Below are 12,611 nucleotides of genomic sequence, written 5' to 3'. Positions count from 1 at the left end.
CACAAGTATCCGATGGATATGACCAGAGGGAAAAAAATAGTGATGGTAATAATAGGTAGGTTGCAACTTAATGATACATGATTGATTGGTTTGGCTGATGATTGGAGATATATAATACATTGTGGCCATTGCTTAGCGCACAGAGTTCCTGGATGCCTCTTTCTTCTGCATAGCTGCACGATTTCCACTGCGCGCTGTCTGGATCTGGACATTGACAGCACCTTGAACTCGCGTGAATAGTATTTCACGCATTGAGTCACCTTCAATCTTGTATTCAATGCGCTCGGTGAAGATGACTGGCAACATGTGGTCATGGACACTGTGTGGGTGTTGCTGTTGTTGCTGTACGTTGTTGTTGTTTACGGGCTGTTGTTGCAAAGTAGTTGGTTTGGTTGATGATGATGTAGATGATGTCACAGTCATACCCAATGGCGAAGGAATCAATGCAGCATTGTTGTTGTTGTTGCTATTGCCGTTGATAATGCCTGATGAAGCCAATGATGTTGCTGTGGACGATGAGGTCAGCAGAGATGTGGTCTGCTGAGGGATAGATGTTGGTGCCGCCAAAGATGATTGGAGATTGGGTGATAGCCCGCCGATTGGTGTCGACGCGTTGATTGGTGTGCCGCCTACACTACCGCCAGTGTTGTTGATATTGCCACCACCAGTGGCTGCAGCTGATGATGATGACGACGTTGTACTGTTTGAGTTCATAGCGCTACCTGCCAACTCGCGTGGCGGTGCTACCTGGAACAAATGAGGAGGGAATTGTTGTTGCAGTATCGATTGCTTATAGAATGCCTCGACCAACACCGTAGCGATCTCTATCTTCCTGCCGCTAATCAGGACGTAATCATACTCAGAGTGTACTATTGGTTTGAGACATAGTTAGTGAGTGACCGAGGCTGAAACTATTCCAACCCAACCTTGAATGAATCACGTACCATGAATGACGATAAAGTTATCCTCTAAAGTGCTCATTGACAGCGCTGAGAAGCTTGAGATTGAAATGCGACGCTTGAGTTTGTAGTCGTCGGGTTGGACGTTGTAAAGTGCTTTGTCTGTGATGATGATTATCCTCTCTTGCATCTTATTTCGCTTGTTCACTTTGATCAACACATCAGAGAATAGTATTTGATTGTCTCCATAGCGTGAGATCATCTTGAGTATGGTGATGTTCTTGGACAACGAGAGGAAGTCGCCCAGGAACACCTTGGACACTGATGAGCAGCGCCGCTTCTTCTTGCCCATGAAGCGAGCATCCTCTTGCTTGGTTGTCTGAACGATGAGCTCCACGTCGTAGTTGGGTGTGTTGTCGGCGGCCAAGAAGCCTATCGTGCCGCCACTGCTGCCACGATGAGTTGCGCCAAACATGTCGTTCACGCCTTGAAAGTTGACATCGTAGAGCATGTTAAAGTTGTGCATTGATGACGAAGGAGATAGTGAACCTGCGCTGCCACTACCACTGCCCGACCCAGGGCTACCCGTCGATGCCATTCGTTTGATCTAAATATATCTGTATCTGTATATATTATGTATCTGTTTAGGTAACGAAGGTGGGGTGGTGGTTGGAATTGAATTAATATGTAGGACCTCTTTCAATTGCAAAGAGGACCTTTGAAGGCCAACTTAGGCCAAAGACTCGTGGGTTTTTTTAATTTATTTGCCCACAACACTGTTTTGGGGGCTTTTTTGATCGATGGATGTCTATTGATCCATATTTGACTGAACAAGTGATCAATGCATTTAAGTTGTATCTTTATTGGATGCATCTGTTGTTGTTGCCAAGACCAGACCAGTCGAGTATGCGCAACAACAGACTTAGTTGAATAGCCTGATGGTCGAGTCGGCACCAGCACTGAATATCCAGGGTTGAGTGGGATGGAATACGATGTCCAACACACCGAGGCCGTCTGGGGTGGAACGGTGCTTGCGTAGGATCTTGAGTGGCACTATCAGTGCGTTCTGCATGTAGTCGTCGTAGACCATGCCGTGGAAGACGTGGATCGAGAGATCGTCCGAGCACGAGGCAAACAGTGGCAGCGTTGGATGGAAGGTGGCCTTGCGCACGGCCTCCTTGTGGTAGCGCAACACCTTGTATGGACGAGTCAGGTCGAGATCCAACCAGAAGACACGCTTGTCGTAGCCACCAAGGATGAGATGGTCGCCGCTGGGGTGCACGTCCATCGAGGCGATGTAGCGACATCCGGTCAGGATCTTCTTGACCATCTGCTGCTTCATCAGATCGTAGACGCGAACGTAGTTCTGGTCGGCGAGGAAGAAGATTGGCTTGCTTGGGTGGAACTTTGAAGTCTGGTACGCTGTCTTTGCCTTCTTGAATGGAGTCTGTGTCTTTGTCCTTGACAGATGGTGAATCTTCACGGCCTTATTAGGCTGCTCCGGTGCCACTGTACTGAAGTAGTCGCCCTTATGATGCCAGCTGATAGACTTGATTTTCTGTTTGATTGATTGATTGAGTGAGTGAGTGAGTGAGTTGACATGGTCCATGGCCTGGATCAAGGTGGAACACATACATATTCCAGTTCAATCTCTATTCTAATGCCGTTGTCCTTGCGCAGTAGATACCACTTGGTCTCTTGTGCCTGTGCATCTGTTCCAGTCTTGACAAACATGGCCTCGGTGGCCTCATCCTGCTCCGGTCCATTAAGATGAGGTGTGATGATGATCACCTTTGTATCACTGTTTGGATGTTTGATTGAGTGAGTTAGTATGATTGATTGATTGATTGATTGAATGGATTGATCAAACTTACTAGGACGCGGCTAATATATTCAAGTTCTTATTTGGATTCCACTGTACACAGAACACTGTATGCTCGACGTTGATGGTCTGGACGCAACGAGTGCTCGACACCTCCCAAATCTTGATGGTGCCATCGTCTGAGCCACTGGCCAGCCATTGGCCGTTGGGCGACACGGAGATGGCGCGCACACGGTTGGTGTGACCCTTGAACTCCAGCTCCTCGTACGAGGGGAATGGACGCAGGTCCTGGGGCTTGGGCAGCTTGGGCAGCAGATGATTGGGGTCCTTGTGGCGATTCTTCAGTGTCATCTTTCTGGGACAGAGGTATAGGTCCAGACAGCGCTCGAAGCGCTCCTTGATGATGTTGTTGTAGGTTGGAATCCTGCGCATGTTGCCGTACTTTTGTGGCACAAAGTTGTGCGGGCGTCTGCTCTTGTCCATCAGTTGCCATGCCTTGAGCTCGTTCTGCGTGAGCAGGTACTCCTCGGGTGGGTTGAACGACTCGACGTGGCCCGGCAGCTTCTGCTTGGGCGCTGAGATACGGGTGATCTTGCGCTCGGTGCGCTCAAACAGCTCGTCGGCCTCACGCTCAGCCTCTGACCTGGGCGCCCACAGGTCGTACGCCTCCTTCTGCTTCTTCTTCTCATCGGCGTCTGGCAGCTTGATCCAGCCCTTTCTGATGGCCGTGGTCAAACGGCGGATCTCCTTGACCTCGTCCATGTTGGGCAGGAACGAGCGCTTGGGGGTGGGCGCGTTGCTGAGTGGATGGATGCTGTCTGGGTTGGGGCCTGGCACGTACCAGTCCTCGTAAGGGTTGTAGTTGGGTGGGAACCTTCTCTGCTGTATGCTCTTGATCAGAGCGAGATCCTCGTCGGACAGCACCACCTTCTTGTCGTTGATCTTGTCGTAGACGGTCCTCCAGAACTTTGGATCATTCTGCTCGAGGAACTTGTCCAGTGCGTCTTGCTTCTCGCCCTTCATAATCTTGTTTCCGTTCACATCGTAACCAATGTGATCATAGTCCTCGTACCACTCCAAGGGTATGTTACCAACTCTGTTCACGACACTCTGTATGAGGGTGAGAGCATGTTAGTTTGATGTACGATTGTTGATTGATTGGAATGGTCCCACTTACCTCGTCCTCCTCAGAGTCGTCAGTCTCGTAGAATTGGTTTGGATCGTCGTTGTATTGACCCTCATCCTCTGATGATACGTCGGCCTTGGATGAGATTGATCCAGTTGAGATTGCATTGTCCTCGTCCTCATCTTCGTCACTTCCTTCAATCTCTTCGTCATCACTGTCCTCGAGGTCATCTTCGTCGTCGTCCTCATCGTCTTCGTCATCACCATCCTCTTGGTCGTCACCATCTACCTCTTTCAGCTCTCCATTAGCAATCCTCTGTGCAATCATCTCTTCGAACTGCTTCTCCAGCTCCTCGTCATCAATGTCACTCTCGTCATCTCTGTCGCTGTTGAAATCATTGATATCATCATCTTGCTCGTCCTCTGCGGCAACAGCATCGGCCTCCTGGTCGTCCTCTTCTTCCTGCTCGATCTGCTTGTCAAAGACAAACTTGTCCTTCTCCTCCTCCTCTTCCTGTTGTTGCTTCTGTTGCTTTCTCTTGCCCAAAGTAGACTTCTCCTCTACTTGTTGCTTATTCTTTTGTGTAGTTGGCTTGGTTGTTGATGCTGTGGATGTGGTGGATGAGGTTGTTGCCTTTGTCTTTGGCGCTGGCGCTGGCTTTGATGCTGGTGCTGCGACAACAGACTTTGTTGGTTGATGTACTTGTTTCTTCATTGTATTATTTATAAATATATATAGTATGTGTACAAATAAAACACAACCAAGTTAGTGATTATGAGTCGAAAGATAGAAATGAATGAATGATCGTCGTCACACACAAGTCTGACTCGTTCGTTTTTTTGGTTAATTTTTTAATTATTCGAGTCGACTTTTGTGATTGTGTCCATTAATGAAAGTTCGGAACTTAGTATCTTGTTGTACATAATATATGATGATTGGATGAATGATCTCTCAGTGGTGATGATGTTGATTATGATTTGGTGCAGTAGTATAGTGACATGCTTCGCAATTATCTTTCCAAACTGATATGCTTCCATCTTTGTAGAACTCCTTCTTCCATATTGGTACAGTGGCCTTGAGTGTATCAATCCCATATTGTACAGCTGACAATGAGTCATGTCGATGTGCCGATGATATTGCAATCAATATACTTGTTTCACCAATGGGTACAAGGCCAATACTACAAAGAATGTCAGGTCAGTCAATCAATCAAATCAACACAATCAATCATTCAATCAATCAATCAATGTTAACATACCGATGAGCAACAGCAATATGAAGTACAGTATAGTTTTGGAAGATGTGATGACATATTCTATCGATCTCTTTGATTGCCATTGGTATGTAGGCTTCGTATTCTAGTCTTTCAACCTGTTTGCCTTTGAAGTTATTGCGAGTGGTGCCAATGAATGATGAGATTGCACCAGCTGCAGGATCAGCTACCTTTGACATCCAAACATTTGTATCAATGTCTTCATTGATCACATCTACATATAATCTCCTCTCGACTCCATCAGAGTTTACATCAAACACTCTATACTCCAAATTCTTCTCCATCATCTGTTGCTGTTGGTCGTTTGTTGTTGAAGACATCACTTTGATATTGTGTGTGAGTTGATTGAATGATTCGAGAATGAAGAGACAACAACAAACAACAACTTTTGTTTGAAGTCTAGTCTTTGGATACCTGGCATCAACAATCAAAGATCGTCGACAAAAGTGGTAATAATGACTTGTCTTTGGGATCTGAATGAATGTGTTTGTTTGAATTGGGGGTTGTCACCTTCCCCTTAAGGTAATTACATCATGAATAGAGTAGTAGTGGGAGGGGTATGTGTGTGTTAGTGTGTGTATGTGTTTAAGAGTAGTAAGATGAGGATGTAGTCGTGGGGGTTGTTCTACTCATATTCGTCAGATTTGGTAAGTCCAATCGATTGTCTTGAACTATCCAACAACAGAACACAATGTCCTTTGTTTCAATGTTCATACAGATAATAGATAAACAGAAAATACCATACCACAACACACAAACCCAATCTCATACATTATACATTGTTTGTTTAATTATTGTTATTATTGTTAATATTGTTATTACTTATAGTTTATCTAATATTATTATATACCCAATATCTATATCAAATAGATATTAATATTATTACATTCAATGATGATAGAAAGATCAAATATTGAATCCATCATATGGGAGTTAAGAGAATATGATGGAAATAACAAATGTGCTGATTGTAATGATAGTGTAAGTAGTAGTTTAGATTGATATCTTTATTCAACATTGTTTTATTAATCTAATTAATACCTTCCAATAGTATCCAAGGTATCTAAACTCAAGCTTTGGAACTTTTGTTTGTTCAATGTGTAGTAACATCCAGTAAGTATTTAAAAGTGATTTGATTAGAATGGATTAGAACATTTATTAATACATCAACTGTAGCAAGGAGTTTGGATATCATGTCAAACCTCTATCATCAGACTCAATAACAAACTCAGAGCTTGACTTGGTCAAAGAGAATGGAAATAAGAAATCAAGGGATATTTATCTCTCCAAATGGACAGAGACTGTTCATCCAACACCTCAACCATTGGAAGAGAAGAAGATTCGTGAGTTTATCAAGCTGAAATATGTAGATAAGAAGTGGGCCAGCTCTGGTCATTGTCCCAAACCTCAATGTGACTCGACATTCACTGATATGGAGAACAAGATAAGAAGGTCCATCAATCTTCCCCCACCTCCCATCATTAAGCCAGAGATGTCTTTCAATGATAGGAAATCAGAGACCCGACCAACAATTGCCACTGAATTCGGAATGAACAAGCCAAGTCCAGTTTTGAACCCTCTCCATCTCTATGACAATGGTAATGGTGCCAAATATGCTCCTCTCCCCAACACAACTTCTCCAAGCAATAATGGCAGACCATTCAATCCATTCAGAACTGAGAACATGTACTTCCAGGAGAGCCGGACCAAGGAGACTCCAACCAGTGAATACAAGGACCAGAACTCTTACCTAAAGGAGAGAGCTACATTCTACCAGAAGATGGAGTTGGAGAAGCCTAAGGTCAGATCACCTCCAAAGAGCATCCACGATACCAAGAAGACTCTTCCTTCTTCATCAAAGCCATCAATGTTGCTCCTTGAATCAGACTACAATGCCCCAAAGGTCAACCCCTTCTCTGCAAGTGGATCGACAAGTAGCAACTCTCAGTCCTCCTTGAACTCATCATCTGGTCTATCATATTCCTCATCTTCATCCTATCAATTCCACTCTCACTCCAAACAACAAATACTATCACTTCCACCTACTGAGGTTGGACTATTCAATGACCTCATGCCTGGATCATCAATGACCGATATCCCAATCGCACAGAATGTTCAATGTCAGCAGAACCTACATGCATCTTCATCATCATTCCAACAACAATCATCTTTCGCTCAACCGGATATGTATCCTCAACAACAATACTCTATGAACAATGGATTAATGTATCAACCAGATATTCTGAACCAATCAATGTCATTCCAGCCACAACAACAACAACAACAACATAACTACTTGTACAATCAACAACAACAACTATTTAACTCTCAGTCATCGTTCCAACAACCTCAATATCAACAACAACAACAACCTCAATATCAACAACAACAACCTCTATATCAACAGCCCACTCAACAATCATACCTTAACCAATCACAATCCAACTACCTTCAACAGAGCTCCAGCTCTACAAACAACTCATTGGTGACCAGTGACTACTTCAACTTTGATCCATTGACTATCAAGGATGCCGAGCCAGTGTTCCCAGCGCCACCAATGGCATTTGAGAGTGGCAACTTGTTGGACTTTGACGAGGAGCAGAACAATGCTTGGAGGGATGCCGAGAACAAGAAGAGACAATTCCTTAAGGATCATGAGTTGGCTCTCCAGCTCCAGAAGGAGGAGATGAAGACTTTGGAGACTCAGTCACCAGTGTCAATTACTACTCCAACTCGCTCGAGTAGCACAGACCTCAAGAAGTCCTCATCACACGTGAGAGCAAACTCCAATCCTCACTTTGGATCACCACCAACATCGTCCCAGAGCAACAGAAGCAAGACTAGCGACTATTCAAACAAGAATGATCATGGAAGAGATAGAAGCAAGTCCTATCCAATGTCTCCACCAGTATGGATACCAGAGCCACGCAAGAAGAGGTTCAGCTTCAGAAGGAAGTCCAAGCCAACTGGTCTCAACTACACGTCCAAAGACTTTAAGTCTGAGTTTGAGAGCGACTTTGACTACAAGGGTCACGAGATTGTTGAATCTCATTACAAGGAGCAGAAGGAGAAGAAGATGGAGGATGAAGAGGTTGAGCATGACGAGGAGAGTCCAAAGAGCACCAAGGAGCAGAAGAGTATGATACTGTTTGGAATGACCGAATGTGCCGAGTGTGGAGAATCCATTGGCATCAATCAGTACACACATCACAAGAATGCTGAGTGTCTCTTCCGTCAGACTCGTTGCAACTACTGTAACAAACTGGTAAAGTTCATTCAGATGGGATGACCATAAGAGTATGTGCCAGAGCAAGGTACTTACCTGTGGAGTATGTGGAAAGAGTGTCCAAGGTCGAGAGATGCCATCACACATGTCTAGGGTACATAACAAATAGATATATTTATATATTCAAACAAACAAATAATAAATCAATCAATCAAAGTAAAGTAACTGACTGGTGTTATATGAGTAAAGGAACAAGTATGATGATGACAATTATTTAATAATTTAAATAGCTGAGGCGGCGACGGAGGTGGCGAAACCAACCTGCTTGTTGCCAAAGTCAAAGATGGCGTAGTAGGTTGAGATGAAGACATCACCAAGGATCCAGAGTGGACCGATTGGGGCTGGGATGTCAATGCCCATGAAACCAGAGAGACACTCGGTCTGACCCTGGGAGGTGATCTGGAGGACGTAGTCCTGTGGGGTGAGGTTGAAGACGCGACCAGCAAGGGTGATCTCGATGTTTGGAAGCTTGCTGATGATGCTGCAGTCTGGGAAGATTCCCTCACCGTTGAAGACGACGGCACCGAGGTGGATGTTGAGCTCGTCGATCTGCTTCTTTGGACCGGCAATGAGGGACGTACCAGAGTCACAGATGGCAGCGCAACCGAGTGGACCACAGTAGCCGAGGGACTTTGAGTTGAGGGCAATGTCGTCCATCTTGAACTCCCAGTAGGTCTCGTTGGTGAGTGGCAAGTAGGTGATGTCACCAGTGTACTTGGAGGAGTCGATCGAACCGAAAGTGAGCTCACCACCGTTTGCGCCTGGGGTCTTGGACAACCAGAAGGCAAAGAGTGGCTGGGAAACGAGACCCTGGTCCATCATCATGTAGAAGGGTGGTGGGATGTTGTTGACCGAGATGGACTGGAAGGCAAGACCGAGGATACCGTCGAACTTGGAGAAGTCGAAGGCAATACCTGGCTCAGCGGTGGCCTCAGCGAAAAGCTGGTTCTGGATGACGAGGTCGCCGACGGTGACGGTGTCCTGGGAGATGAAACCGGCCATGGCACCAGATCCGTATTGGATGGAGAAGGTGGTTCCGTTGGCAACGTAGGTGTGGGACTTGTCAGAGTGGTACTTGCTGTGGAGGTCACAGGCAACGACGGTCACTGGGCACTTGCTGGATGGCACCCACAAGTTGGAGGAACCAGTGTCAAAGACAACCAAGAAGGACTGGCCTGGGGTTCCAATGGTAATTGGTCCGTAGTACTGAGCATCATCGTAGTCAGTGATTGTGACGGTAGTTCCAGAGCCACCCAACAGCATGTTGTTGTACTTCTTCTGGAGGTTGTGTGGAATCCTTCTCAATGCCTCGCGGGAAGCTGGGCGGAATGAGAGTGGGACACTAATATTATATTGAAGACCATTGAGATATATTATATGAATTGATGGAAAGGAAAGATAATATTAGTATTTCTGGAATTGTTTGTTTGTTTGATTGATTCATTGGTAGATCGGTTCATCATTGACTGATAAATGAGTGAGTGATTGAGATAGACTTACGTGAGGGCCTGAGAGACCACAAGCAATGTAATGAACACAGCGATAGATGAAACGAATCTCATATTTATGTATCTGTATGATTAGTAATGATAATAATGATAAATGAAATGAATGACTGATTCTTAAGTGTCATAATATCCACTTTCGACACCACCCTCTCATCCATCCTTGCTTCTCACGAAGCAAAGCTGACAATAACACACTCACACTTACATACCATACCCACCACCCTTCCAAAGATAATAGAGTGTGAGAACAACCAATAATGGGCTTGATTATCACCACAATGGGGTGGAATGCCAATTTCAATTTAATTTAATTAAAAACATGCATACATTCACACACAATCCGGAACAGGACTTAGAAAAATCAGTCTGGGCAAAGACCTTTCATGTCATCATGAATCAATGCAATCGCACAATCATCAATTTACTGTTTCCATTTAAGTGAAGTGGTGATCTCTGATAGTGTTTGTGTGTGTGAATGTATCATTCATTCAGAATGAATAGAATCTAACTTTCTAAAATATCTCGTCGGTCATAGTCAGGCACAAAGTGATCACAGTTGCGAAAGAGTAGCGTCTGTAGGTTCATCGGGGTATGGTATGGTATGGTAGCCACACACTACTGAATGTGTTCCAGACTTTGGCTACTCCTAGCCTGTCCCCCCATTGGTAATTCGTCCCAGAACCCTTCCCATTCCCAATGATGCCGAAGTCAGGTGAAGTGACGTGAGGTGCGATGGGTTGGAATGATCATTCAAGAACGGTCGTTGGAAATTCCAACAGATAAGTAATTCCCCAATCCTTCCAAATTGGAATTAAACATATTCACATTCAAAACAGATAATAAGTAATAATAATAGTAATAATAATAATAATTACACATACTCTCTCTCTCATCAAACATTGATTATTTGTTGATGAGTATGTGTGCTTCATGATAGTGGGAAGGACTGGCGCCCTGTTTGAAGGTTCCACCTGAGGCACACTCCCACACCATTCACTCGCATCCTTTACTCCCTCTCTCTCTCACTCGCTGCTTGCTCAACAACTCGCTCATCTTGATCCAAAGATGATGATACTGAACAGGATGTGAGCGTGCTTGAATGAGAAGGGTATTAGGGTACAATAACATTATAAGAAGAAGATGAAGTAGTATACTATTGATTGACCAATCAATCAATCAATCAACCAATCACTGCCAATAACATAAACTGACGATGAATAAGAAGAAGAAGATGATAAACTTGTTAATGGCATTGTTTGCCATTGCAATGTTGGCCAATAATACTTCGATGTATGTTGCAATGGCTGATGAAAGACTGTTTCCATGCAGTGCAATGAGTCCAGTATCATTGCAAATGGAGGTGACCAACTTGCAGAGTCTGTCTAGAGTATCAATGATATCAGGTATGGGCTGTGCGATGCGATCCAATAACCTGGTCTACTTTGAATGGCTGAGCCCAGGCCTTGAGACAACACTACTTCGATTTGGCAGTGGAAAGATGGACTCTAGGTTCAAGATCAGCTTTGCCTATGCCAACAACAACAAAGTGGAGCAATTCATTGTACATACAATCACATTCAACTCGACCTCCCCATGTATTATATTCAACAGTTCATCTTCGCCCTGTTTCTCGTTGGCCTTCAATTGAGAGCAAGTAGTGCCAACGTGTTGGTTGGCACGGTCCCATGCCCTTGCCCAATCAAAGAATAAACCAACCCATTGGACAACTTAAGGTAGATGACTCATCATGTCATGTTTATGTACCTGTCGATCATTTGACAAACCAATCAGCCAATCAATCAATCGGATGTTGGTAACTTGTTGATGAATGATACCCCAAGATCCCTGTGTTGATAGACATGTTAGCAAAGAGTCCAGTCCTGTCTCTATCTCCATCTTCATCATTGAATGGTAACTTACCAGTATTGATTGATGAACGTGACTAGTTCTTCCTCGCGTGGCATGTCCATTGATATCTCCAACTCGAGCTTGGAGTTGTAGAGGGTGCCCTCGTTGGTGTACTCGGTGGTCTCCCTGAACTTGGCCAGAGGATTGAAATACTTCATAGGATGATCATGTGGAGCTTGAAGTATGACGTGCTTCCTGTGTGATCGGATCAAGTATGTAAGATCCTTGATCTTGCGATTGAGTGTGAATGGCGTCTGAGTGTTTGGATCATAGTGCTGGCGAGGTTGGATGATGTCTGGCGAAGAGATGTACTCCAGGTACACTTCGCTGTCCTTCTGATGTGTCTTCTTGGACTCAATCGAGAATCGCACGTCAAGTGTGTTGGCATGCGACGATCTTAAGTCCGTTGTGAACCATTTGAGGTTGGCATCATTGATGGATATGGTCTTGAGGTCCTGGCGAATGGTGATCATATACGTGCCTCGGCGTTTGGTGCTGCCCAGGCTATTGAATGAGAGGGTGTAGTATACCTCATCCTCCAAACAGCCACCGCCAGGCATATTCACCCTGGAAGACGCCTCAATCCATCCAAGTTGCTTCAGTTGGCTCATCAAGGTGTGGGGACAATGACACTTGAACGACGGCCTTGGACTGATCTTGGCGACAGCGGCAGGCGACATCAGTTCCTTGCCCAACTGTTGTTGTGAGGGTGGACTTTGGCACTGATTGTGGCATGGGCTCAATATCCTCCCTCTCGCGCTTGTGTGTTGTCGATCGTGTGGCGGCCGC

The 12,611-nt window shown here is 44.9% G+C and overlaps 7 protein-coding genes across 7 annotated transcripts; 2 read left to right on the top strand and 5 right to left on the bottom strand.

Moving 5' to 3' along the window:
- Positions 1 to 132: 132 nt before the first annotated feature.
- SAMD00019534_033260 (hypothetical protein) lies at positions 133 to 1,497 on the bottom strand (the record flags this gene model as incomplete). Its single annotated transcript, XM_012904218.1, has 2 exons — positions 133 to 869; positions 945 to 1,497. 2 exons carry the CDS (start codon positions 1,495 to 1,497, stop codon positions 133 to 135), a joined length of 1,290 nt encoding a protein of 429 aa, XP_012759672.1.
- A 330-nt stretch (positions 1,498 to 1,827) lies between these two features.
- SAMD00019534_033250 (hypothetical protein) lies at positions 1,828 to 4,585 on the bottom strand (the record flags this gene model as incomplete). Its single annotated transcript, XM_012904217.1, has 4 exons — positions 1,828 to 2,454; positions 2,619 to 2,700; positions 2,774 to 3,831; positions 3,899 to 4,585. Coding segments are annotated over 4 exons (2,454 nt in total), but the record flags the coding sequence as incomplete, so codon positions are not given.
- Positions 4,586 to 4,798: 213 nt separating this feature from the next.
- Positions 4,799 to 5,440, bottom strand: SAMD00019534_033240 (hypothetical protein; the record flags this gene model as incomplete). Its single annotated transcript, XM_012904216.1, has 2 exons — positions 4,799 to 5,027; positions 5,106 to 5,440. 2 exons carry the CDS (start codon positions 5,438 to 5,440, stop codon positions 4,799 to 4,801), a joined length of 564 nt encoding a protein of 187 aa, XP_012759670.1.
- Positions 5,441 to 6,216: 776 nt separating this feature from the next.
- On the top strand, positions 6,217 to 8,409 carry SAMD00019534_033230 (hypothetical protein; the record flags this gene model as incomplete). Its single annotated transcript, XM_012904215.1, has 2 exons — positions 6,217 to 6,233; positions 6,297 to 8,409. 2 exons carry the CDS (start codon positions 6,217 to 6,219, stop codon positions 8,407 to 8,409), a joined length of 2,130 nt encoding a protein of 709 aa, XP_012759669.1.
- A 219-nt stretch (positions 8,410 to 8,628) lies between these two features.
- On the bottom strand, positions 8,629 to 9,968 carry SAMD00019534_033220 (hypothetical protein; the record flags this gene model as incomplete). The annotated part of the gene is made up of 2 exons (XM_012904214.1): positions 8,629 to 9,748; positions 9,907 to 9,968. 2 exons carry the CDS (start codon positions 9,966 to 9,968, stop codon positions 8,629 to 8,631), a joined length of 1,182 nt encoding a protein of 393 aa, XP_012759668.1.
- Positions 9,969 to 11,127: 1,159 nt separating this feature from the next.
- On the top strand, positions 11,128 to 11,562 carry SAMD00019534_033210 (hypothetical protein; the record flags this gene model as incomplete). Its single annotated transcript, XM_012904213.1, has 1 exon — positions 11,128 to 11,562. The coding sequence occupies one exon, from the start codon at positions 11,128 to 11,130 to the stop codon at positions 11,560 to 11,562; it is 435 nt and encodes a 144-aa protein (XP_012759667.1).
- A 151-nt stretch (positions 11,563 to 11,713) lies between these two features.
- On the bottom strand, positions 11,714 to 12,581 carry SAMD00019534_033200 (hypothetical protein; the record flags this gene model as incomplete). Its single annotated transcript, XM_012904212.1, has 2 exons — positions 11,714 to 11,759; positions 11,835 to 12,581. Coding segments are annotated over 2 exons (793 nt in total), but the record flags the coding sequence as incomplete, so codon positions are not given.
- Between the last annotated feature and the right edge of the window lie 30 nt (positions 12,582 to 12,611).

The sequence above is a fragment of the Acytostelium subglobosum genome (assembly GCF_000787575.1).
Source record: "Acytostelium subglobosum LB1 DNA, scaffold: scaffold6, whole genome shotgun sequence".
NCBI classification, from domain to species: Eukaryota; Evosea; class Eumycetozoa; order Acytosteliales; family Acytosteliaceae; genus Acytostelium; species Acytostelium subglobosum.
Note: the sequence above shows the minus strand (reverse complement) of the source record. Positions and strands in the feature narration are given on the sequence as shown.